The sequence below is a fragment of the Aotus nancymaae genome, unplaced genomic scaffold (genome assembly GCF_030222135.1).
Source record: "Aotus nancymaae isolate 86718 unplaced genomic scaffold, 86718_ANA_hifiasm-v0.15.2.pri h1tg000076l, whole genome shotgun sequence".
Classification (NCBI taxonomy): domain Eukaryota; kingdom Metazoa; phylum Chordata; class Mammalia; order Primates; family Aotidae; genus Aotus; species Aotus nancymaae.
This window is the reverse complement of record NW_026988491.1, coordinates 25,198,766-25,223,768: the sequence shown is the minus strand read 5'-3', so window position 1 is coordinate 25,223,768 and position 25,003 is coordinate 25,198,766. Positions and strand designations below refer to the sequence as shown.

At 37.5% G+C, this 25,003-nt stretch overlaps 1 protein-coding gene across 18 annotated transcripts in view; it reads left to right on the top strand.

The window, feature by feature from the left end:
• The window catches only part of LOC105706701 (zinc finger protein 737-like), a 67,484-nt gene extending 53,598 nt beyond the window's left edge, over positions 1-13,886 (top strand). For 16 of the 18 annotated variants that reach the window (XM_064368298.1, XM_064368301.1, XM_064368297.1 and 13 more), the window contains 2 exons: positions 6,588-6,629; positions 10,992-13,886. In XM_064368298.1, the coding sequence (XP_064224368.1) occupies positions 6,588-6,629; positions 10,992-12,547 (1,598 nt within the window). In that variant the 3' untranslated portion in view covers positions 12,548-13,886. Of the gene's footprint in view, positions 1-5,311; positions 6,630-10,991 lie in introns of all 18 variants that reach the window. The other 2 variants (XM_064368307.1, XM_012437241.2) reach the window with 2 other exon arrangements.
• The last annotated feature ends 11,117 nt before the right edge of the window (positions 13,887-25,003 follow it).

Below are 25,003 nucleotides of genomic sequence, written 5' to 3'. Positions count from 1 at the left end.
ATTTATTTTACTTTAGGTGCATACTATATCTGGCATTTCTCCCATGTTATCCCTCCCCATCCCATGCTATCTCTCCCCTACCCACCCAACTGCCCCCAGTGTGTGATGCTCCTCTCCCTGAGTCTGCCTGTTCTCATTGTTCAATATCCACCTATGAGTGAGAACATACGGTGTTTGGCTTTCTGTACTTGTGTCAGTTTGCTGAGAATGATGGTTTCCAGATTCATCCAAGTCCCTACAAAGGACACAAACTCATTGTTTTTTATGGCTATATAGTATTCCATGGTGTGTATGTACAACATTTTCTTTGTCTAGTCTATCATTGATGGGCATTTGGGTTGGTTCCAGTTCTTTGCTGTTGTACACAGGGCTGCAGTGAACATACGTGTGCATGTGTCTTTATAGTAGAACAAGTTATAGTTCTTTGGGTATATACCGAGTAATGAGATTGCTGGGTCAAATGGAATTTCTATTTCTAGATCCTTGAGAAATTGCCACACTGTCTTCCACAATGGTTGAATTAATTTACACTCCCACTAACAGTGTAAAACTGTTCCTATTTCTGCACATCCTCTCCAGCATCTGTTGTCTCCAGATTTTTCAATGATCACCATTCTAACTGATGTGAGATGGTATCTCAATGTGGTTTTGATTTGCATTTCTCTAATAACTAGTGATGATGAGCATTTTTTCATATATTTGTTAGCCTCATACATGTCTTCTTTTGAAAAATGTTCTTATCCTTTGCCTGCTTTTGAATCAGGTTGTTTGTTTTTTTCTTGTATATCTATTTTAGTTCTTTGTAGATTCTGGATATTAGCCCTTTGTCAGATGGGTAGATTGCAATTGTAGCAATTGTGAATGGGTGTTCACTGTTGATTTGGCTCTCTGTTTGTCTGTTATTGGTATATAGGAATGCTTGTGATTTTTGCACATTGATTTTGTATCCTGAGATTTTGCTGAAGTTGCCTATCAGTTTCAGAAGATTTTGGGCTGAGACGATGGGGTCTTCTAGATATACAATCATGTCATCTGTAAATAGAGACAGTTTGACTTCCTCCTTTCCTAATTGAATACACTTTATTTCTTTTTCTTGCCTGATTTCTCTGACTAGAACTTCCAAATACTATGTTGAATAGGAGTGGTGAGAGAGGGAGTCCTTGTCTAGTGCCTGATTTCAAAGGGAATTTTTCCAGCTTTTGCCTGTTCAGTATAATGGCTGTAGGTTTTTCTAATATAGCTTTTATCATTTTATGATACATTCCATCAATACCTAGTTTAGTGAGTTTTTAGCATGAAGGCTGTTGAATTTTATCAAAGGCCTTTTCTGCATCTAGATGATCATGTGGTTTTTGTCTTTGGTTCCACTTATATGTCGGTTTACATTTATGGATTTGCATATGTTGAACCAACTTTGCATCCCCGGGATGAAGCCTACTTGGTCGTGATGGATAAGCTTCTTGATGTGCTGTTGCAATATGTTTGCCAGTATTTTACTGAAGATTTTTGTGTCAATGTTCATCATGGATATTGGCCTGAAGCTTTCTTTTTTAGTTGAGTCTCTGCCTGGTTTTGGTATCAGGCTGATGTTGGTCTGATAAAATAAGTTAGGGAGGATTCTGTCCTTTTGTATTATTTGATATAGTTTCAGAAGGAATGGAACCAGCTCCTCTGTATGTCTGGTAGAATTCGGCTGTGAACCTGTCTGGACCTGGACTTTTTTTGGTTGGTAGGCTATTGATTGCTGCCTCTACATCAGCCCTTGTTATTGGTCTCTTCAGGGTTTCAACTTCCTCCTGGTGTAGTCTTGGTAGAGTACAAGTGTCCAGGAATTTATCCATTTCTTCCTGGTTTACTGTAGTAACCTCTGATGGTAGTTTGTATTCCTGTGGGATTAGTGGTAATATCCCCTTTACCATTTTTTATTGCATCTATTTGATTCTTTTTTATTAATCTGGCTAGCGGTCTATTTTGTTGATCTTTTCAAAAAACCAGCTGCTGGGTTTATTGATTTTTTTGAAGGGATTTTCATGTCTCTATCTCCTTCGGTTCTGCTCTGATCTTAGTTATCTCTTGTCTTCTGGCTTTTGAGGTTTTTTTATCTTGCTACTCTAGCTCTTTCAATTTTGACAATAGGGTGTCAATTTTAGATCTTTCCTTGTTTCTCATGTGGGCATTAATTGCTATAAATTTCCCTCTCGACACTGCTTTAAAGGTATCCCAGAGATTCTGATAAGTTGTGTCTCATTCTGCTTGGCTTCGAAGAACATCTTTATTTCTGCCTTCATTTCATTGTTTATCAAATTGACACTCAGAAGCAAGTTGTTCAGTTTCCAAGTGGTTGTGCAGGTTTGAGTGTGTTTCTTAATCCTGAGTTCTAGTCTGATTGCGCTATGGTCTGATAGACTGTTTGTTATGATTTCTATTATTTTGCATTTGCTGAGGAGTGATGTGCTTCCAATGATGTGGTCAATTTTAGAGTACATGCAATGTGGTGCTGAGAAAAATGTATATTCTGTGGATTTGGGGTGGAGTGTTCTGTATATGTCTATTAGATTGGCTTGGTCCAGCTCTGCATTCAATTCCTGGATATCCTTGTTAATTTTCTGTCTCGTTGATCTGTCTAATATGGACAGTGGAGTGTTGACATCTCCCACTATTACTGTGTGGGCGTCTAAATCTTGTTTCAGGTCGTTTAGAACTTGCTTGATGTATCTTGGTGCTCCTGTGTTGGGGGCATATATATTTAGGATAGTTAGCTATTCCTGTTGGATTGATCCTTTTACCATTATGTAGTGTCCTTCTTTGGCTCTTTTGATCTTTGTTGGTTTGAAGTCCGTTTCATCAGAGACTAGGATTGCAACCCCTGCTTTTTATTGTTCTCCATTTGTTTGGTAAATCTTCTTCCGTCCTTTTATTTTGAGTCTATGTGTGTCTTTGTAAGTGATATGGGTTTCCTGAATATAGCACACTGATGAGTTCTGACTTTTTATCCAGTTTGCCAGTCTGTGTCTTTTGATTGGGGCATTTAGGTCATTTACATTCAATGTTAATATTGTTATTTGTGAATTTGATCCTACCATTTTGCTACTGGCTGGTTTTCTTTGCCATTAGTTGACTCATTTTCTTCATTGCGTTTTTGGTCTTTGTCCACTGGTTTGCTTTGGCAGTGACTGTTACTTGTTCCTTTCTGTGCTTAGTGTTTCTTTTAGGAAAATAAACATTTTTTTTATTTTCTTGTAGGGCAAGTCTGGTGGTGACAAACTCTTTCAGTAATTGCTTGTCCATAAAGGATTTTATTTCTCCTTCACTTACAAAACTTAGTTTTTCTGGATATGAGATTCTGGGTTGAAAGTTCTTTTTTTTTTTAAGGATGTTGAATATTGGCCCCCACTCTCTTCTGGCTTGTAGGGTTTCTCCTGAGAGATCTGCTGTGAGTCTGATCTGCCCTTTCTCTCTGGCTGCCCTCAGCATTTATTCCTTCATTTCAACCCTGGTGAATCTGATGATTGTGTGCCTTGGGGTACCTGGATAATATCCTGGAGTGTGTTTTCCAGCTTGGATTCATTCTCCCCATCATATTCAGGTACACTCATCAAGCGTAGATTAGGTCTTTTCATACAATCCCATATTTCTTGGAGGCTTTGTTCATTTCTTTTCACTCTTTTTCCTTTTATCTTGTCTTCTCTTTTTATTTCGTTGAGTTAATCTTCAATCTCTGATATCCTTTCTTCTGCTTGATTGATTCAGCTATTAAAACTTGTGTTTGCTTCAGGTAGTTCTTGTGCTGTGTTTTTCAACTCCATCAAGTTGTTTATGTTCTTCTCTAAGCTGGTTATTCTAGTTAGCATTTCATGTAACCTTTTTTCCTGGTTTTTGGTTTCTTTGCATTGAGTTAGAATGTGTTCCTTTAGCTCAGAAAAGTTTGTGGGTTTTTTTTTTTTTTTTTTTTTGAGACAGTTTCGCTCGTTACCCAGGCTGGAGTGCAATGGCGCAATCTCGGCTCACCGCAACCTCCGATTCCTGGGTTCAAGCAATTCTCCTGCCTCAGCCTCCCGAGTAGCTTGGACTACAGGCATGCACCACCATGCCCAGCTAATTTTTGTATTTTTAGTAGAGACAGGGTTTCACCATGTTGACCAGGATGGTCTCGATCTCTTGACCTCGTGATCCACCCGTCTCGGCCTCCCAAAGTGCTGGGATTATAGGCGTGAGCCACCACACCTGGCCCCAGAAAAGTTTGTTATTATCCACCTTCTGAAGCCTGTTTCTGTCAGTTCATCACACTCTTCGGTGGAGTTGTGATCCCTTGAAGGAGAAGAGGTGGTCTGGTCTTTGATGGTTTCATCTTTTTTGAACTGTTTTTTTTTTCCCATCTTTGTGGATTTACCTGGCTGTGATGTCAAGGAGCTGCTTGATGAAGTCACTTTTCTGCCTGTGGAGGCACTTTTGAGTTTCTAGGGACTCCTTCAGGTTACTATGGAAGCTTCTTGTATCTTTTTCATTTATACTGTGAGATTAGGCCCACCTCTTCTGCTGACCTGTAGGCGCTGCTGGGTTGTCAGGAACACAATCCCATTGCTACGTAGGCTTCCTGTGTTTTTTGTTAAAACGTGTAGCCCAGTCCCACCCCTCTAGTCGTGGGTTGTGCCCTTCCTCCACTGGGCTGGATCATTCAGGGTTCATCTCAGACTGTGGCACTAGCTGCACAACCCACTAGAGTCAGCGCTTTAGCCCTCTGGGGTTTGTGGGGTAGGGTAGGGACCCACCCAGCCGCACTTGGCCGTCTCCCCCTTTCAGCTTCCTCCGGTCATGGGGTAGGGGCCTGCCCAGCTACTCCCGCTTACAGTTCTCTCTCTCTCTGGGCAAGGTGAGGGGGCGTTAGCTCAGTCCGCACGCTCATATTCAGCCCCATGCTTGTAATTCCCATGCTCGAGTAGCAAAGATCCCCTGTTCTGTGTATTGCTGAGGCTTTGGGGGAGGCACTGTATCTAGACTGGAGTGCTAGAGAGAGAGCCTCCGACTTGCTGGTCAGATGCACTTTCCTGGGTGAAGCTGCACCCTTCCCTGCCTTAGTGTGCCCTGAGTGGGCTTTGCTCACCATCAGACCAGACCCATTGAAATGTTTCTGGTACCTCAGTTGGAGCTAAGAGATCTCTGGATTTCTGCATGTCTTCTCGCTAGGTGTTGTGCACTGGAGTTGTGTCTAATCAGCCATCCTGAATCTTAGTTTTCTTCTTCTTTAAGATTATCTGGCTTTTTATGGTCCCTGGAAATTTCATATAATTTTGTTTTTGTTTTCTATTTTCAGAAAAGTAAAAATGGAAATTTAAAAGAATTGTGCTCAATATGTGAGTCACTTTGGGCAGTATGGACATCTTCACATTATTATACCTTTCAACCCTTGAACAAGAGCATGCTGAAGAATATATTTAATTTTTATAGTTTGTAAATGTTTCAGTTTTCTTTCTGTTACTGATTTATATTTTCCTTCCATTTGGGATATAAAGAATAGTTCAAAATTTCAATGTTTAAACATTTGTTAAGACTTGTGATATCACAGGTGGTCTATCTAACAAAACGTTTCATGATCTCTTAAAAATAATGTGTATTCTGCTCTCTGTATACATTTGTTAACTGTAATTGTTGTATACTGCATTCAAGTTTTTGTTCCCTTATTAATATTTAGTTTTGCTTTATTCATTACTGAAAGTGGGATATTGAACTACCCTACCATTTTTACATTGTTATCTATTTTTTGCTTCAATTCTGTCAATGTTTGCTTCATATGTTGGGGAAAAAAACTAATGTCAGTTCTATTTGTAGATTCTTCATGAATGAACGCTCCTATAATTTATTGTCTTACTTTGTTTGTTGTGAATTTTGACTTAAAGGAAACTACATGAAACATGACAGCTGTTGATTAATTGTTCCCTCTCCTTATTTGGTTAATACCTGTATGGAATGTTTTTTCTATCCTGTCATTTTCAATCTATTGTTAAATTGGATCTGAGGTGAGTCTCTTCGAGACATGATATAGTTAGATCTTTTTTTTTTTAAGTTCTCACAGTCAGTATATGAGTTTAGATTAGAAAGTTTACTCCATTATTACTTAAATAATTTTATGAAAAACAAAATCTTACTATCACCATTCTATTGTTTTATTTGGCACTTTTAGCAATTTTCTCTCTCTCACTTCTTGTTTCTTTCTGTAATATTTATTTGATAGTGAAATCCCTTGACTCCAACTTTTTGTTTGTCTTTATAGGTATTTTCCATGTGGTAAACATGGGGATTACCGAAAACCTCTTAAAGTTACTATTGAATTTAAACTGCTAATGACTTGCCATCTTTTGCACACAAAAATTTATCTTCATTATATTTACTCTCAACTTTGTTATCAGTATCACTAATAATATGCTATGTTTCCTATATATCAACATTTTCAAAATTATTTGTATGTTTGTATCTTTCTATCTTTCTTTTTTCCTGTTATTTTAACAAATCAAGGAATAGCTTGTAGGCATAATTAAAAATTTTTTTTGAAAATAATATAGTACTATACTTTTTTTTTTATTGTATTTTAGGTTTGGGGGTACATGTGAAGAACATGCAAGATTGTGGCCTAGGTACGCACTTGGCAATGTGATTTGCTGCCTTCCTCCCCTTCACCTATATGTGGCATTTCTCCCCATGATATCCATCCCCAACTCCCCACTCCCCACTGTCCCCTCCCCTATTTCCCCCCAACAGACCCCAGTGTGTAGTGCTCCCCTCCCTGTGTCCATGTGTTCTCATTGTTCAACACCCACCTATGAGTGAGAACATGAGGTGTCTGATTTTCTGTTCTTGTGTCAGTTTGCTGAGAATGATGATTTCCAGGTTCATCCCTGTCCTTACAAAGGACACAAACTCATCGTTTTTAATGGCTGCATAATATTCCATGGTGTATATGTGCCACATTTTCCCTGTCCAGTCTATCATCAATGGGCATTTAGGTTGGATCCAGGTCTTTGCTATTGTAAACTGTGCTGCAATGAACATTCGTGTGCATGTGTTCATATAGTAGAATGATTTATAATCCTTTAGATATATACCCAGTAATGGGATTGCTGGGTCAAATGGAATTTCTATTTCTAGATCCTTGAGGAATCACCACACTGTCTTCCACAATGGCTGAACTAATTTACACTCCCACCAACAGTGAAAAAGTGTTCCTATTTCTCCACATCCTCCCCACCATCTGTTGTCTCCAGATTTTTTAATGATCGCCATTCTAACTGGCGTGAGATGGTATCTCAATGTAGTTTTGATTTGCCTTTCTCTAATGACCAGTGATGAGCATTTTTTCATATGTTTGTTGGCCTCATGTATGTCTTCTTTTGTAAAGTGTCTGTTCATATCCTTTGCCCACTTTTGAATGGCTTTGTTTTTTCTTGTAAATCTGCTTTAGTTCCTGGTAAATTCTGGATATCAGCCCTTTGTCAGATGGGTAAACTGCAAAAAATTTTTTCCCATTCTGTTGGTTGCCGATTCACTCTAATGACTGTTTCTTTTGCTGTGCAGAAGCTGTGGCATTTGATCAGGTCCCATTTGTTTATTCTGACTTTCGTTGTCAATGCTTTTGGTGTTTTGGTCATGAAGTCCTTGCCTATGCATATGTCCTGAATGGTTTTGCCTAGATTTTCTTCTAGGGTTTTTATGGTGTTAGGTTTTATGTTTAAGTCTTTAATCCATCTGGAGTTAATTTTAGTGTAAGGTGTCAGGAAGGGGTCCAGTTTCTGCTTTCTGCACATGGCTAGCCAGTTTTCCCAACACCATTTATTAAACATGGAATGCTTTCCCCATTGCTTGTTTTCATCAGGTTTGTCAAAGATTGGACAGTTGTAAATAAGTTGTCTTGCCTCCAAGGCCTCTGTTCTGTTCCATTGGTCTATATCTTTGTTTTGGTACCAGTACCATGCTGTTTTGATTACTGTAGCCTTGTAATATAGTTTGAAGTCCGGTAGTATGATGCCTCTCACTTTGTTCTTTTTGCATAGAATTGACTTGGCTATGCGGGCTCTCTTGTTTTCATATGAAGTTTAAGGTGGTTTTTTCCAATTCTGTGAAGAAGGTCATTGGTAGCTTGATGAGGATAGCATTGAATCTGTAAATTACTTTGGGCAGTATGGCCATTTTCATGATGTTGATTCTTCCTAACCATGAACATGGAATGTTTCTCCATCTGTTTGTATCCTCTCTTGTTTCGTTGAGCAGTGGTTTGTAGTTCTCCTTGAAGAGGTCCTTTACATTACTTGTTAGTTGTATTCCTAGGTATTTTATTCTCTTTGTAGCAATCGTGAATGGCAGTTCATTCTTGATTTGGCTCTTCAGTCTGTTATTGGTGTATAGGAATGCTTGTGTTTTTTGCACATTGATTTTGTATCCTGAGACTTTACTGAAGTTGCTTATCAGTTTCAGGAGCTTTTGGGCTGAGACGATGGGGTCTTCTAAATATACAAACATGTCATCTGCAAATGGAGACAATTTGACTTCCTCCTTTCCTATTTGAATACCCTTTATTTCTTTTTCAGTTGTGCTTGCTGTGAAGCTCTCAACCCAGCGTGTTTCCAATTGCTCGTGTTTTTTTTTTCGTTTTTTTTTTTTTTTTTTTTTTTTTTTTTTTTTGTGGATGTGGGACCAGCCGAGTCTGATCACCTGGCTCCCTGCCTCAGAGCCCTTTTTTCTCTTTTAGTTGAATGGTCGACTCTCTTGCCTGCTGAAAAGTTGCTGGGATCTGTGTGCTTTCCCATGTGGTGACCCACTGAGCTGGCTGAAACAGCGGCACTGAGATTCATGGAGCTTTTTTTTTTTTTTTCCCCAGGTATCTCCTGGCCTGGCTCCCTGTTTCAGCCCTCTTTTTTAATCAGATGAATGGGCAACTGTGACTTCCCGGACCTCCACTCACCAGAACCAGACCAGTGTGTTTTGTATGGCAAACCACCGTGTCGGGACGCTGGCAAAACAGCAGCGCTGGTGACCCGTGGGGCTCCTCCACTTGGGATTCTCTTGGTCTGTGGGCAATAAAAATCCATCTGGAAATGCGGCATCCACTCACCCTCTGCACTTTCACTGGGAGCTGCAATCCTGAGCTGCTCCTAAGTGGCCATCTTGGATCTTCCTCTCCATACTACACATTTTTATAGTTGAGTATGTACATATTTTTTTAGAGAGTTATGTATTTTTACATGATTTGATGTTTTTTAGTTTATCTTATTTTCAGTGAGAGAAACTTTTACATTTCTTGTAGAAAAGTTTTCACACTGTTTTCTACATTTTGGGTATCTTGGAAAGTCAATTTTTTCTTTTCTTTCAAAGGATACCTTGCTGAACATAGTATTCTTGTTTAGACATTTTTTAAAATTAATTTTTAGTGTTTTAACTTTATCATCCAACTTTTTTCTTGCCTCAAAGGTTTCTGTTTAGAAATCTCATGGCAGTCTTGCAGGATCACGGCTATAAATGACACTTTTCTTTTTTTTTTTTTTTTTTCTTTTTGAGATGGAGTTTCACTCTTCTAACCCAGGCTGGAGTACAATGGCGCGATCTTGGCTCACCGCAACCTCCACCTCCTGGGTTCAGGCAATTCTCCTGCCTCAGCCTCCTGAGTAGCTGGGATTACAGGCACATGCCACTGTGCCCAGCTAATTTTTTGTATTTTTAGTAGAGATGGAGTTTCACCATGTTGATCAGGATGGTCTCGATCTCTTGACCTCGTGATCCACCCACCTCGGCCTCCCAAAGTGCTGGGATTATAGGCATGAGCCACCGTGACACCTTTCTTTTCTCTTCTCTTGCATTCCAGATTCTCTTCTTATTTGTGACTTTCAAATCAATGTTATGTTGTGGAGTTTTTGTTGTTTTTGTTGTTTGGTATTTCTTTATGTTAATCTTAGTTAAAGTTTGCTTAGCTTCTTGATTTTTAGTTTATTTTTTAAAATGTGGAAGTGTGTATCAGTCTTACTTTGTACTTCTGCTTCACATTTTTTTGTATGTGCTTATATCTTAGGTGATAGTTTCATTTTGTTTTTTTTATTTTGTTTCTATGTACCCATTTTACTAATTAAGCACATTAAGGTGATTTGTTTTTCTTTCAAAAGATAGTTCTAGCTAAATTCACATTGTTTCAGGTAATTTTTACGTATTCATTTTTCTAGGATTGATTTCTGGATATTCATTTTATTCTTTGATTCAGCCACATCATCCTGATGTTTTGTGTATTTGGTTGTGATTTGTACAAAAAAATCCATGTCAAAATATTTATGTAGTGGCTTTGGTTTGGGCTAATGTGGCACCAATTTTTTAGGCTAGAGATTTTTTCAGTCTCTCAAACCTGTTATATGGATGTGATTTCTCTTGGTTTGTGAGTTTTTCCATTAAAGAAGATTCCCATGTTTTTATAGAGAACCTACAATCACTTTCTATACCCATTGCCTGTCTATGGTATTGAAGTTTTTCTTCTTTTGTAACTGTCATTTATTTCAGCTGACCAAACCTGTCATTCAAAGTATATCACCATTTCTTTCAGCACTGTCATGGAACATAGAAATTGTTTTTTGGCAAGGCAAAAGAAAGCCAGGAGTATGGACACATTGGCACTATTTATTTTTCAAAGTAGAAGCCAGAAATTGTGTGTTTATACTCAAAGGCACTGTCCTGTAGTAGAGAAAAAGAATGGGTGTAGTGGCTAAATAACTTTTCTTCCACTTCTGTATTCTTGGCATTTTACTCACTTGTGTTGTTGCAAATAGTTAACTGGTTTTTGTATTTATTTTGGTTAGTATATTTCTATTAAGTTTATATGTGTATAAAGAAATTAGAGCTGGTAGCATTTTGTTGTCTCACTGTGTTAATGTACTTAGTATAATTTTATATGCATAAAGTGTATTCACCTTAGTCTAACAAGTAAGATCATTTGTTTTTCAACTGGGTCTTTTTTTTTTCTGCAGAGGTATTGCCAAAGCAGGACACAAAAGATTCATCTAAAAACATAATACTGAGAAAATATGAAAAGTGTCACCTTGATAATTTATACTTAAGGAAAGAATGGCCAAATGTGAATAATTGCAAGGGGCCGAAGAGTAGTTATAATTGCCCTCATCAATGTTTATCAACCATCCATAGTAAAACAAGTCAATGTAATAAATGTGGCAAAACTCTTGAGTGGTGCTCATTTCTAAATGAAGATAAGAAAATTTGTAGCAGAGAGATATCTTACAAATGTGAAGAATACGACGAATCCTTTAATAGCTTCTCAGACTTTAGTCAACACAAGAAAATTCATACTGGAGAGAAACCCTACAAGTGTCAGGAATGTGGCAAAGGTTTCATCTGCTCCTCAACTCTTATTAAACACAAGAGAATACATACTGTAGAGAGACCTTACAAATGTGAAAAATGTGGTAAAGTCTTCAGGATTTTTTCAAGGCTTGCTTTTCATAAGGGAATTCATACTGGAGATAGACCTTACAGATGTGAAGAATGTGGGAAAGCCTTTCGTCACTCCTCAGCTCTTAAGAGACACAAGATAATTCATACTGGAGAGGGACCTTACAAATGTGAAGAATGTGGCAAAGTCCTTAGGGATTTTTCCGAGCTTACTGTTCATAAGAGAATTCATACTGGAGAGAGGCCTTACAAATGTGAAGAATGCGGAAAAGCCTTTGATTGCTCCTCAACTCTTAATAAACACAAGAGAATTCATACTGGGGAGAGACCTTATAAATGTCAAGAATGTGGCCAAACCTTTGTTTGGTCTTCAATTTTTGTTAGGCACAAGAGAATTCATACTGGAGAGATACCTTACAGATGTGAAGAATGTGGCAAAACCTTTAATTGCTCCTCAATTCTTAATAGACACAAGATAATTCATACTGGAGAGAGACCTTACAAATGTGAAGAATGTGGCAAAGCCCTTAGGGATTTTTCAGAGCTTACTGTTCATAAGAGAATTCATACTGGAGATAGACCTTACAGATGTGAAGAATGCGGCAAAGCCTTTGATTTTTCCTCAGCTCTTAACAGACACAAGATAATTCATACTGGAGAGGGACCTTACAAATGTGAAGAATGTGGCAAAGTCCTTAGGGGTTTTTCAGAGCTTACTGTTCATAAGAGAATTCATACTGGAGAGAGGCCTTACAAATGTGAAGAATGTGGAAAAGCCTTTGGTCGCTCCTCATATCTTAAAAAACACAAGAGAATTCATACTGGGGAGAGACCTTTCAAATGTGAAGAATGTGGCGAAACCTTTGTTTGGTCCTCAATTTTCTTTAGACACAAGAGAATTCATACTGGAGAGAGACCTTACAAATGTGAAGAATGTGGCAAAGTTCTTAGGGTTTTTTCAGAGCTCACTGTTCATAAGAGAATTCATACTGGAGAGAGGCCTTACAGATGTGAAGAATGCGGCAAAGCCTTTGATTGCTCCTCAAATCTTAAAAGACACAAGAGAATTCATACTAGGGAGAGACCTTTCACATGTGAAGAATGGCAAAGTCTTTAGGGTTCTTTCAGAGGTGAGAATTCATACTGGAGAGAGGCCTTACAAATGTAAAGAATGTGGCAACGCCTTTGGCTGCACCTCAGTTCTTAATTTACACAAGAGAATTCATACAGGAGAGAGACCTTACAAATGTGAAAAATGTAGCAAAGGCTTTGGCTGCAACTCAACTCTTGTTAGACACAAGAGAATCCATAGTGGAGAGAAAACTTAAAAATGTGAAGAATGTGGCAAAGCCTATATGTGGTCCTCAGATCTTATTGATCATAACAGAACTCATACTGGAGACAAACCCTATCCATGTGAAGAGTATGGCACAAGTTTTTCTACTCCTCAGACTTTATTAAGCAGAAGAGAATTCATGCTAGAAGCAGACCTAACAAATGTGAAGAATGCGGCAAAATCTTGAAGTGCTTCTCAACCCTTACTAAACATGACACTATTCATAATGAAGAAAAACTCTACAAGTGTTGAAAATGTAAAAAAGCCTTTAAAAGGTCCCGAAATTTTGTTGAATATTGGAGATTTCATACTGAAAAAATATAATATAAATTTATTTACTGTTGAGGGGCATTTAAAAAAGTCTTATAGTCCACAATTTTACTTTGTAAAAATTTACTGTACAGAAAAATTAAAAATAGATAAATGTGGTAATTTTGCTTGCATTACAGATCTTATACACAGAATAATTTAAAAGGAATAACTTCCAATAGTTTCACAAAAATATCAAATTTTTAAAAAGAATAATAGCTCCTGGATTTACTGATTTTTAAAATACATTCAGTATTTTTAGCTCTAAATTTTGTTCTTAATATTGTCTTATTCTGGCATTGAGATTTGTTTTCTTGTCTCTAGTTTATGTACTTGTAAAATTAGGCTCTTAATGTGATCTTCCTAACTTTATGTTGTGAGCATTTAACACTGTGAATTACTGTGTTAACACTCCCTTGGCTATGTTCTAAAGTTTTTGATTTGTTATGACTAATTTCAAAAAACTTATTTATTCTGACATAGCAAGGTTATTCAATTTTCATGTAATTATGGTTTTTAGTGAATTTCTTAGTCGATTTGTAATTTGATTTTGCTGTGGTCCAAGAGATTGCAATATCAGCTGTTTTGCATTTTTTGAGGAGTGTTTTATTTCCAATTATATGATTGATTTTAGAGCATGCATCATGGTGGTAAAAAAATGTATGTTTTATTATTTTTGGTTACAAAGTTCTGTAGATATCTCTCAGGTCAGTTTGACACAGTGTCAAATTTAGGTTTTTAATATCTTTGATAATTTTCTGTATCGGTGATCTGTCTATTATTGTTATTGAAGTGTTAAATTTCCCCATTACTATTGTGTAAGAGTTGATGTCTCTTAAAGTTCTCGAAGAACTTGATTTATGAATCTGGGTACTTTTATGTTGGATATATATGTATTTAGCATAGTTAACCCTTTATATAATGCCCTTCTTTACCTTTTTATAATCTTTCTTGATTTAAATTTTGTTTTGTCAGAGACAAGGATTGCAATACTTGCTTTTTTCTGTCTTTTCATTTGCAAGGTAGGTTTTTATCCATCTTTTTGCATCTATGTGACGTAAATTTCTTGGACACAGTATACAAGTGTGTTTTGATTATGCAGATTTGTCACTTTGTTTCTTCTTTGGGGCATTTAGCCCATTTACATTTAAGGTTAGTATTGGTAAGTGTGGATTTTATTCTGTCATCATAAGCTTATCTCGTTATTTTACAGAATTGTTTATTGTGTAAAACAATGTTTTATGGTTGCTGTTGTATCACTGGTTTGTGTACTTCAATGTGTTTTTGTACTTCAATGTGTTTTTGTAGTATCTGGTAATTCTCTTTCCTATTTAGTTCTTTCTTTAGCAGTTCTAGTAAGGTAGTCCTGGTGGTAACAAATTTTCTTAGCATTTTCATTTCATTTCTTTTTTTTTTGAGACTGAGTCTCACTCTGTCACCCAGGTTGAAGTGCCACGGCATGATCTTGGCTCACTGTAGAACCTCCTCCTCCCAGGTTCAAGCAATTCTCTGCCTCAGCCTCCTGAGTAGCTGGGATTACAGGCATTAGCCATCATGCTTGACCTAGCATTTTATTATCTGAATAGTACGTGATCTCTTTTTCACTTCTGAAACTAAATTTAATGAGATAAAAATTTTTGGTTAGAATTCATTTTAAAGACCATTGAATATTGAGATTTAATCTCTTTTGGCTTGTAGGATTTCTTCTGAAAGATTTGTTGTTAGTCTGATGAGCTTCCCTTTTGAGGCTGTGTGGGTTCCCCAGATCTCTGCTGATTAAACCTGCTTAATATCAGCAAATAGGGTTGTCTGATTTCCTAATAGTTTACTCACACCTCTCAGGAGTCTACCATATACCAGAAAGCAAAGGTGAATATTTGTGTTTAAAAAGCTCAGGGCTTGGCCTTTAAAATGTTCTGTGTTATGGTCATTGAGGATCAGCTGTGTCTGGTGTTGTCTTATAGGGATAACAAATTCAGATCTCTCACTGCCACCCAAGAGATAAAGGACACTGCATAATCTCTTAAAACAGGAAGTCATTAGGTAATTACACTTCTTGATTGTGATCAAAAATGAAAATGAGAACCAAAAAGAGAAGACAAAGAATGTGGTACAGTACAACATTGAAACTCCTATTCTCCTGAAGGGCAGCTGTCATTTTTCTATGCACTTTAAAATGAATTAGAATGAAGAATTTTACAAAGCAAAAGTTGACTAGACTCCCTAAAGTTTACTTTCATAAGTGATTCAATATTAACTACCTTTTTCTCTGATCATTTTACAAATTAAAATTTTATCTTACTATTTGTGAGAATTTTGTTTATTTTTAACTTCCTTTTTTTTTTTTTTTTTTTGAGACGGAGTTTCGCTCTTGTTACCCAGGCTGGAGTGCAATGGCGTGATCTCGGCTCACTGCAACCTCCGCCTCCTGGGTTCAGGCAATTCTCCTGCCTCAGCCTCCTGAGTAGTTGGTATTACAGGCACGCACCACCATGCCCAGCTAATTTTTTGTATTTTTAGTAGAGACGGGGTTTCACCATGTTGACCAGGATGGTCTCGAACCCTTGACCTCGTGATCCACCCACCTCAGCCTCCCAAAGTGCTGGGATTATAGGCGAGAGCCACCGTGCCCGGCTTAATTTCTATGGATACATAAAAATTGTACATATATGCAGAGCTCATGTAGTATTTTGATACAAGCATACAATGTGTAATAAAGCTTAGTAGTTTTATTAGCTTTGTTAGTTTTAAGTCAGCTCAAACATTTATTCAAGAAAATTTTTTTCATGGCTTGGTTCCAGAAAACTTATAATTTCTTTGTGTTGGGAACATTCCAGAACTTCTCCCTTAGCTATTTTGAGACATACAATAAAGTACTGTTAACTAGTCTCTCTATTGTTTTAACAACCCTAGATTTTTTTTTTAGTTTGTCTTTTATTTTGTTTGTCCTTCCTTCCTTCCTTTTTCTTCTTTTTTTTTTTTTTTTTTTTTGACAGTTTTACTTTCTCACCCAGGCTGTAGTGTAGTAGTATGATCTTGAGTCGTGTCAACCTCTGCCTCCTGGGTTCAAAAGATTCTCATGTGTCAGTGTTCTTAGTAGCTGAGATTATCGGCACATACTACCATGCTAGCTAATTTTTTATTTTTAGTAGAAATGGCATTCACTATGTTTGCCAGGCTATTCTGTAACTCTTGGCCTCAAATGATCCACCTGCCACAGCTTCTGAAAGTACTGGGATGACAGGCATGTACCAGTGTTCCCGGTCAAGTGTATTTTTCTTAATTCTTGATTAAGTATTTTTGCTAATACTTGACTTAACATTTCTAAAGGAAAAGAAAAAGCAGAAATATAAAGGAATGTAGATTTCTTCTGTTTTTCTTTTAAACACATTTCCCAATACATAAGAAAAAGAAGAATGTATTTCAAATACATCATAAGTGAAAAGAAAACAGATTGAAATATGACAAAATGTACTATTGTATAGATAGAAAATGTAATTATATCACAATGCAGTTTTTTGAAAAGGAATATTAATAAAAGATCAATAGAGCCACAGATTCATGATTATCTTGATGAAAATGCAAATAGTTTAAAATTATACTTCTATGATTTTATAACAAAAAATATACTGGAAACATTGAATTGAGTGTGATTATGCAAAGTTTAAAATAATATCTTTCCATAGGAGCCACGATGGCTGAATAGACAAAACACAACTGCACACTCAGCGAGAGAGATGCAGAAATCCGGAGATCTCCTAGCTCCAACCGAGGTACCAGATGCATTTCAACAGGTGTGGTCTGAGAGCAAAGCCCATACAGGGCAGACTGAGGTGGGGAGGCGTGCCACTTCACCCAAACAGTGTATCTGGGGAGTCAGAGGCTCCCCATCTGGCACTCTGGTCCAGATACAGTGCTTCCCCCAAAGCCTCAGCAATACACAGAACAGGGGGTTTCTGCCAATCAAGCACTGGGAATTACAAGCATGGAGTTGAATAATAATCCAGGATGGTGTCCTGGATTGGTGCACAGATCTAAGCAAATGCATAAGCCCAAAACCCGGACATGAGAGCCTGCTGACTGAGCTATTGCCCCCTCCCCCTGCCCAGAGAGGGAGCAGGAGGATGGGTGGAGCAGCTGGGTGGGCCCATCACCCGTGACCAGAGAGAGGAAGTGGAAATTGGGGAGATAGCCAGGTGTGGCTGGGCAGGTCCCTGCCCTCCCCCACAAACCCTAGAGGACTGAAGCACTAACTTTAGTCGGTTGTGCAGCCAGTGCCACAGTCTGAGCTGAGCACTGAATGATCTAGCCCAGTGGAAAAAAGACAACCAATCCTTAAAGGGGTGGTACTTGGCTTCATGTTTTAATAAAAAACACAGGAAGACTACATAGCCATGGGATGGTGTTCTTGACCACCCAGCAGCCCCTCTAGGTCAGCAGAAGAGGTGGGCCTATTCTCCCAGCATAAACAAGACACATGAAGCTTACCTAGTAACCTGAAAGAGTGCCTAGAAATCTAGTAGTGCCTCCACAGGCAGACAAGCAACCTCATCAAGTAGCTCCCTGAGATCATAGCCAGATAAATCCACCAAGATGGGGAAAAAAAAAACAGTGCAGAAAAGATGAAACTATCAAAGACCAGAATACTTCTCCTTCAAGGGATCACAACTCAACAACATGGGAACACAATGACCAAGAAAGAGTGTGATGAATTGACAGAAACAGGTTTCAGAAGGTTGATGATAAACTTTTCTCAACTAAGGGAACACGTTCTATCTCAATGCAAAGAAACCGCAATGCAAAGGAACAGGATCTATCCCAATATAAAGAAACCAAAAACCTTGAAAACAGTTTAGATGAAATGCTAACTAGATTAACCAGCTTAGAGAAGAACATAAGTGACTTGGTGGAGTTGAAAAACACAGCATGAGTACTACGTGAAGCAAACACAAGTTTTTTTATATTTTTTTATTTTACTTTAGGTGCATACTATATCTGGCATTGCATCCCATGTTATTCCTCCCCTCCCTCCCCACCCCCCATTGTCTCTCCCATATGCCCCCCAACTATGCCATGCAAACACAAGTTTTAATAGCTGAATTGATCATTCAGAAGAAAGGATATCAGAGATTGAAGATTAAGTCAATGAAATAAAAAGACGAGGCAAGACAAGTGAAAAATGAACAAAGCCTCCAAGAAATATGGGATTATATGAAAAGACCTAATCTATGCTTCATTGGTGTACCTGAATATCATGGGGAGAATGAATCCAAGCTGGAAAACACACTCTGTGATATTTTCCAGGAGAACTTCCCAAGCCTAGTAAGGCAGTCCAAATTTCAAATTCAAGAAATACAGAGAACTCCATAAAGATATTCCTCAAGAAGAGCAACCCCAAGGCACACAATTGTCATTCACCCGGGTTGAAATGAAGAAAAAGTGCTAAAGGCAACCAGAGAGAAAGATCAGGTCACCCACAGAGGGAAACCCATCAGACTCACAGCAGATCTCTTGGCAGAAACCCTACAAGCCAGAAGAGAGTGGGGGCCAATATTCAACATCCTTAAAGAAAGGAATTTTCAACCCAGAATCTCATCCAGCCAAAGTAAGTTTTGTAAGTGAAGGAGAAATAAAGTCATTTATGGACCAGCAATTACTGAGACTTTGTCACAATCAGACCTGCTCTACAAGAGCTCCTGAAAGAAACAATAAGCATCTAAAGGAGATTTAGACTCCCACACTATAATATTGGGAGACATCAAGACTCCACTGTCAATATTAGACAGATCAACAAGATGGAAAATTAACAAGGACATACAGGACTTGAATGCAGAGCTGGACCAAGGGGACCTAATAGACATATACAGAATACTCTACTCCAAATCCACAGAATATACATTTTTCTCAGCACATCACCTAATTCTAAAATTGACCACATCATTGGAAATAAATCACTCCTCAGCAAATGCAAAACAACAGAAATCATAACAAACAGTCAGACCACAGCGCAGTCAGACTAGAACTCAGGATTAAGAAACACACTCAAATCCACACAACCACCTGGAAAGTGAACAACTTGCTTCTGAATGTCAACTTGATAAACAATGAAATGAAGGCAGAAATAAAGATGTTCTTCAAAACCAATCAGAATGAAGTCACAGAATCTCTGGGACACCTTTAAAGCAGTGTCGAGAGGGAAATTTATAGCAATGAATACCCACATGAGAAACAAGGAAAGATCTAAAATTGACACCCTATCATCAAAATTGAAAGAGCTAGAGGAGCAAGATCAAAAAAACTAAAAAGCTATCATAAGACAAGAAATAACTAAGATCAGAGCTGAACTGAAGGAAATAGAGACACAATACACCCTTCAAAAATCAAATCCAGGTGCTGGTTTTTTGAAAAAATCAACAAAATAGACTGCTAGCCAGACTAATAAAAAAGAAAAGAGAGGAGAATCAAATAGATGCAATAAAAAAAGATAAAGGGGACATAATCACTAATCCCACAGATATACAAACCGCTATCAGAGATTACTACAAACAATTCTATGCACATAAACCAGTAAACCAGGAAGAAATGGATAAGTTCCTGGACACTTGTACTCTACCAAGACTAAGAATAAGTTGAAACACTGCATAGACCAATATCAAGGGCTGAAGTTGAGGCATCAATCAATAGCCTACCAACCGAAAAAAGTCCAGGTCCAGATGGTTTCACAGCTGAATTCTACCAGACATACAAAGAGGATGTGGTTCCATTCCTTCTGAAACTGTATCAAACAATACAAAGGGTGGAATCCTCCCTAGCTCATTTTATGAGACCAACATCATTGTGATACCAACACCAGGCAGAAACTCAAATAAAAAAAACTTCAGGCCAATATCCATGATGAACATTAACACAAAAATCTTCAATAAAATACAGGCAAACTGATTGCAACAGCACATCAAAAAGCTTATCCATCATGATCAAGTAGGCTTCATCCTGGGGATGCAAGACTGGTTCAACATATGCAAGTCCAGAAATGGAATCCATCACCTAAACAGAACCACAGACAAAAACCAAATGATTATCTCAATAGATGCAGAGAAGGCCTTCAACAAAATTCAATAGGACTTCATGCTAAAAACTCTCAATAAACTAGGTATCGACAGAATGTATCATAAAATGATTAAAGGCATTTATGACAAACCTACAGCCAATATCATACTGAATGGAAAAAAGCAGAATTCCCGTTGAAGTCAGGCACTAGACAAGGATGCTCTCTCTCACCACTCCTATTCAATATAGTATTGGAAGTTCTAGCCAGAGTAATCAGGGAAGAAAAGGAAATAAAAGATATTCAATTAGGAAAAGAGGAAGTTGAATTGTCTCTATTTGCAGATGATCTGATTGTATATCTAGAAGACCCCATCTTCTCAGCCCCAAATATTCTCAAACTTACAAGTAACCTCAGCAAAGTCTTAGGATACAAAATCAATGTGCCAAAATCACAATTGATTTTGTCTGATATTGGTATATAGGAATAGACTCAAATAGACAATACTAGTTGAGTCTATTCCTATATACCAATAACAGACAAACAGAGCCAAATCAAGAGTGAACTGCCATTCACAATTGCTACAAAGAGAATAAAATACCTAGGAATACAACTAACAAAGGATATAAAGGACCTCTTCAAGGAGAACTACAAACCACTGCTCAAGGAAATAAGAGAGGACAGAAATAGATGGATAAAACATTCTACGCTCATGGTTTGGAAGAATCAATATCAGGAAAATGTCCATACTGCCCAAAGTAATTTATAGATTCAATGCTATCCCCATCAATCTACCAATAACCTTCACAGAACTGGAAAAAAAAAAAACACTTTAAACTTCATATGGAATCACAAGAGAGCCTGCATAGCCAAGGCAATCCTAAGCAAAAAGAACAAAGCTGGTGGCATCAGGCTGCTGGACTTTAAACTATACTACAAGGCTACAGTAATCAAAACAGCATGATACTGGTATCAAAACAGACATAAGCCAATGCAACAGAACAGAGGCCTCAGAAGCAATACCACATATCTACAACTATCTGATCTTTGACAAACCTGACAAAAGTAAGCAATGGGGAAAGGACTCTATGTTTAGTAAGTGTTGTTGGGAAAACGGGCTAGCAGTGTGCAGAAAGCAGATGCTGTATCCCACCTGTCTCCTTATACTAAATGAACTACAGATGTATTAAAGATTTAAACATAAAACCTAACACCATAAAAACACTAGAAGAAAACTTGGGGAAAACCATCCAGGCCATAGGCATAGGCAAGGACTTCATCACTGAAACACCAAAAGCAATGGCAACAAAACCCAAGATAGACAAGTGGGATCTAATTAAAGTTCAGAGCTTCTGTAAAACAAAGGAAATCACCTTTAGAACAAACTGGCAACCAACAGAATGGGAAAAAAATTTTGCAGTCTACCCATCTGACAAAGGGCTAATATCCAGAATCTACAAAGAACTAAAACAGATTTACAAGAAAAAAACAACCCCATTCAATAGTGGATGAAGGATATGAACAGACACTTTTAAAAAGAAGGCATGTATGAGGCCAACAAACATGAAAAAATACTCATCATCGCTGGTTATTAGAGAAATGCAAATCAAAACCAAGTTGAAATACCACCTCATGCCAGTTAGAATCATGATCATTAAAAAATCTGGAGAGAACAGATGCTGGAGAGGATGTGGAGAAATAGGAAAACTCTTACACAGTTGGTGGGAGTGTAAATTAGTTCAGCCATTGTGGTCGACAGTGTGGTGATTTCTCAAGGATCTAGAAATAGAAGTTGCATTTGACCCAGCAATCCCATTACTGGGTATATACCCAAAGAACTATAAATTGTTCTACTATAAAGACACATGCACACATATGTTTGCTCAGCCTTGTATACAATAGCAAATACCTGTAACCAACCCAAATGCACATTGATGATAGATTGGACAAAGAAAATGTGGTACATATACAGCAATGAATGCTATGCAGCCATAAAAAACAATGACTTCATGTCCTTTATAGGGACTTGGATGAATCTGGAAACTATCATTCTCAGCAGGGTGACACAAGAACAGAAAACCAATCACCACATGTTCTCACTCACAGGCAGGTGTTGAACAAAGAGAACACATGGACTCAAAGAGGAGCATCACACACTGGGGGAAGTTGAGGGGGCTAGGGTAGGGACAGTGGGGGGTGGTGAGGAATAACAGGGGGAGAAATGCCGGATATAGTATGCACCTAAATTAAAATTTAAAAAAAAAAACCCAGATGTTGGATTGATGGGTGCAACAAACCACCCTGGCACATGCATGCCTATGAAAGAAACATGCATGTTCTGCACATGTATCTCAGAACTCAAAGTATAATTTTAAAATATATATATCTTTCCAAAAATAACCATTTCATATAATAAGATTGCTAAATTAATTTTTGAAAACCAACTCAGAATCTGAAAACTAAATTAATTTCTTTTGCAAGTAATGTAAAGAGTTTTTGTATTTGATTGACAGATCTATTTCTTATTGTTATGTCAACAAATCTGTATAATTTTCTTCTGTCATTAACTGTCTTTTTGTTTCATATTTTGAGATCTTTCTTCAGTGTAGATACAATTGCAATTTTTATATCATATTGGTATGTTTACAATTCTTCAACATATGATGTCCTCCTTTGTCTCTTGTAAGATTGTCATCTCAATATTTATTTTCCCACTCCAGCTCTATTGGTTACTCTTTGTCTACAATATCTTTAGGAATTCCTTCACTTATGACCTACAGAGAAGCAGTAATGAGAGTTTCTTGCAGATAACATAAAGTTGGATTATATATTTTTTTAAATAATTTTCCACTGTTTGCACTGTAATTGTACAGTTTTATTTCTATTTAAAGTATTTACAAAAGATGGAATTCTACTATTTTGCTACTTATATTTTGTGATATATCTTTTTGAAATCTAATTTATTTATTGTTGAGATTTTTATTCTATTGATTTTTTTAGTCTACAGTTTATATTCTCTTTTAATCTTTTTTTTTTTTTAGTTGTTTTAGTGATTAAGGATTTGTAACTAATCTCATGAATTTATAACTGTATATGAGTTAATACCATTTTAAATTTGGATTAATTAAAACAATTGTGTCCATACAAATTTGTTTCTACAACTTATGTATTTCCAGCTAATTCCAACTTATATAATTATGCATTGCCTGAAATTAATAGAGATTTATAACTACTTTTCTGCATTAGTCTTCTGAATCATATGCAAGGAATTTTTAAAAATAAAATGTAATGTAATAAAAACATTTTATTTTTTTATTTTTCTAATTGCATTTTAGGTTTTGGGGTACATGTGGAAAACATGCAAGATTGTTGCATAGGTGCATATGTGGCAGTGTGATTTGCTGCCTTCCTCCCCTTCACCTATATGTGGCATTTCTCCCCATGCTATCTCTCACCAACTCCCCACCCCCCGCTGTCCCCCCTACTCCCTGCCCAACAGACCCCAGTGTATAGTGCTCCCCTCCCCGTGTCCATGTGTTCCCATTGTTCAACACCCGCCTATGAGTGAGAACATGCAATGTTTGATTTTGTGTTCTTGTGTCAGTTTGCTGAGAATGATGGTTTCCAGATTCATCCATGTCCCTACAAAGGATGCGAACTCATCATTTTTGATGGCTGCATAATTTTTCCTGTCCAGTCTATCATCGATGGGCATTTGGGTTGGTTCCAGGTCTTTGCTATTGTAAACTGTGCTGCAATGAACATTCGTGTGCATATGTCCTTATAGTAGAACGATTTATAATCCTTTGGATATATACCCAGTAATGGGATTGCTGGGTCAAATGGAATTTCTATTTCTAGGTTCTTGAGGAATCACCACACTGTCTTCCACAATGGTTGAACTAATTTACACTCCCACTAACAGTGTAAAAGTGTTCCTATTTCTCCACATCCTCTCCAGCATCTGTTGTCTCCAGATTTTTTAATGATTGCCGTTCTAACTGGCGTGAGATGCTATCTCAATGTAGTTTTGATTTGCATTTCTCTAATGACCAGTGATGATGAGCATTTTTTCATATGCTTGTTGGCCTCATGTATGTCTTCTTTTGTAAAGTATCTGTTCATATCCTTTGGCCATTTTTGAATGGGCTTGTTTGTTTTTTTCTTGTAAATCTGCTTTGGTTCGTTGTAAATTCTGGATATTAGCCCTTTGTCAGATGAGTAGGCTGCAAAAATTTTTTTCCATTATGTTGGTTGCCGATTCACTCTATTGACTGTTTCTTTTGCCGTGCAGAAGCTGTGGAGTTTGATTAGGTCCCATTTATCTCTTTTGGATTTTGTTGCCAATGCTTTTGGTGTTTTGGTCATGAAGTCCATGCCTACGCCTATGTCCTGAATGGTTTTGCCTAGGTTTTCTTCTAGGGTTTTGATGGTGTTAGGTCTTATGTTTAAGTCTTTAATCCATCTGGAGTTAATTTTAGTGTAAGGTGTCAGGAAGGGGTCGAGTTTCTGCTTTCTGCATATGGCTAGCCAGTTTTCACAACACCACTTATTAAACAGGGAATCCTTTCCCCATTCCTTTTTTTATCAGGTTTTTCAAAGATTGGATGGTTGTAGATATGTTGTGTTGCCTCCGACACCTCTGTTCTGTTCCATTGGTCTATATCTCTGTTTTGGTACCAGTACCATGCTGTTTTGGTACCAGTACCATGCTGTTTTGATTACTGTAGCCTTGTAGTATAGTTTGATGTCCAGTAGTGTGATGCCTCTCACTTTGTTCTTTTTGCTTAGAATTGACTTGGCTATGCGGGCTCTCTTTTGGCTCCATATGAAGTTTAAGGTGGTTTTTTCCAGTGCTGTGAAGAAGGTTATTGGTAGTTTGA